At 35.1% G+C, this 2,164-nt stretch overlaps 1 protein-coding gene across 1 annotated transcript; it reads right to left on the minus strand.

The window, feature by feature from the left end:
* Window positions 1-6: 6 nt before the first annotated feature.
* LOC106749299 (cytochrome P450 4g1-like) lies at window positions 7-2,022 on the minus strand (the record flags this gene model as incomplete). Its single annotated transcript, XM_014628618.1, has 5 exons — window positions 1,655-2,022; window positions 1,158-1,557; window positions 950-1,018; window positions 132-300; window positions 7-20 (listed from the first exon to the last, which is right to left on the minus strand). Coding segments are annotated over exons 1-5 (996 nt in total), but the record flags the coding sequence as incomplete, so codon positions are not given.
* Between the last annotated feature and the right edge of the window lie 142 nt (window positions 2,023-2,164).

The raw sequence follows: 2,164 nt of genomic DNA on the forward strand, positions 1-2,164 counted from the left end.
TAGAACGTAATTCCCTGTAACTTTAATATAAAGATGATTCGTTTTGTGTTTTAAATAAATTTTTAATACGTGTACTTAAAATATATATGTGTCGACGGGTGACACGATTAAAATTATTTGGATCGAATTACCTATTCTTACATCCTTATTAAGCTTCCTAGCGAATAGTGGTCCTATAGGAAAGAGCCTCAATGCTTCCAGAATAACTCTATCCAGATACTTCATATTTATCGTGTCTTGGAAAGTACACTCCCTGTCGCTGTCATGAAATATTGAGTCCAATTCGTCATGCACACGTGCCTGCACAATAAAAATTAATGTTAATAGTGACATCGTTTCATTACGACTTTAAAGACTTTCCAATTCTTATGCAATGATATCTTCATTCGAAAAATGGAATGACAGCCAACTCGAATTGGAGTAACTATTATGGAGTGAATTACTTTATTTTATGATGTGCTCTGAATGTCACTATGTGGCCTATAAACTGAAGTTTCCCTTAAGAAATTAATGACTATCGCAATCATTCGATTTGCATTGATTTTCCACTTTAACGTACATATAGTGAATTCTTTCACTGCAGGTTTCTCTCTCTGTCTCTTTCTCTCTCTCTCTCTCCCTCTCCATTTTGGAGTGAATATTTTTGTTTCGAATCGAACTTAACCGAATCTAATGACGTATGTAACATATTGATATGTTATAAGTAACAACATGAGCATGTCTGTTCTATGGCTGTTACCTTTTTATTTTCGGTTCATAATTTCAGTGCACAGTTTGTCACATTTCATTTATGGAATGTGTATTTAAATAAAAATACACAATAATTTATATTATCTCCATTTTTAATATTTTTAATAATGTTTAAAACATTAATATTAACTAAACATTAATATTAATTAATATTAACTAAATGAGTTTTTCAATGTAAAAATATCGCGAATAGATTTACCTGGATTTCCGGAAGACATCCCAATATACAAAGCACGAAACTCGAAGTAGTTGATATGGGGTCGTAACCCTGTAATATTTTCGCCCGATATAATCTAGTTTTCGAAATAAAAGGTGTGCGTAATATTGATTTTGCAAAACACGGAATTTGATTTCAGTGCCTTATTAAAGAAAATTAATAATTAATTGCTGCGAGATTGATATTTTACCGCGAACAAGGCCGAGTTGACAAAATCAAAAATCTCCTTGTCGGTGATTTGTCCGTTCTTTTTCATGTCCATCAACATCTCTAAAAGAGGCAGTGGCTTTTTCTCGCTCACATCTACATTCTCGAAATCGTCCAGATCATCTCTCGTATAATGCATCTTGTAATTGATCGTGTTGATGCCGTTTTCTGCGTCCTCGGTTAAATTTTCAGTTTCAATTTGATGTGTATTTTTAAGCTGCTTTTCTTCGATATCCTTCCATTTCTCTTGTATCACTAACCTCGTTGCTGAGTGGGCGGTGTGGAGCAGCTTTTCCTGCAGCTTTGCGAGTTTCGAAAAACGGAACAACAGATCTGATTGTAATGACATGTCGATCTGTCGTTTATGCACAATCTCGTTCAGTCTGTGACGTTTAAAAAACGGGACAATGAAACATTATATGCGAAGCTTCAAAGTAACAACGTGTAGTAGGTACGAAGTAACAAAATAAAAACTCATACTTCATCACGGCCGTTGCATAATTAAAACTGATGTCTTCAACCTTTTTTCTTCTTATCCCCATCATAGTTTCCACCAACATATGAAAAGTTGCGACCGACAAGTGTTCATGGCAATTAAATCGCTCGTTAGTATTTTGAGCAAGCCGTCTCACCAGATCCTGACTATTCTCATAAAACAGTGGCACGAATTTCTTCAAGATCTGCATGCGAAATGTGGCTATAACCGCTTTTCTCTCTTTTAGCCACTTTGCACCGTTACTGAACAGTATGCTGTCTCCGAGCCACGGTTTAAAGCATCTATAGCGATGTGAATAATTTTGTATGTAGATAGAATTGAAATTCATTGGCGCATCAAGCGCAGCAGGCGCTTTTGAGTGTGAAGAAACACAAAACTAAATAGGTTCACTCTGATTAAGGATCCAACTGGAACCGAATATAAAATTGTAATGATGTCCAGGTGGCAATAAAATCAAGAGAAAAGTACAATAATAACTAACTTTTCGATCATTA

Source organism: Dinoponera quadriceps, unplaced genomic scaffold (assembly GCF_001313825.1).
Source record: "Dinoponera quadriceps isolate SergipeBrazil2010 unplaced genomic scaffold, ASM131382v1 scaffold3615, whole genome shotgun sequence".
Taxonomy (NCBI): Eukaryota; Metazoa; Arthropoda; class Insecta; order Hymenoptera; family Formicidae; genus Dinoponera; species Dinoponera quadriceps.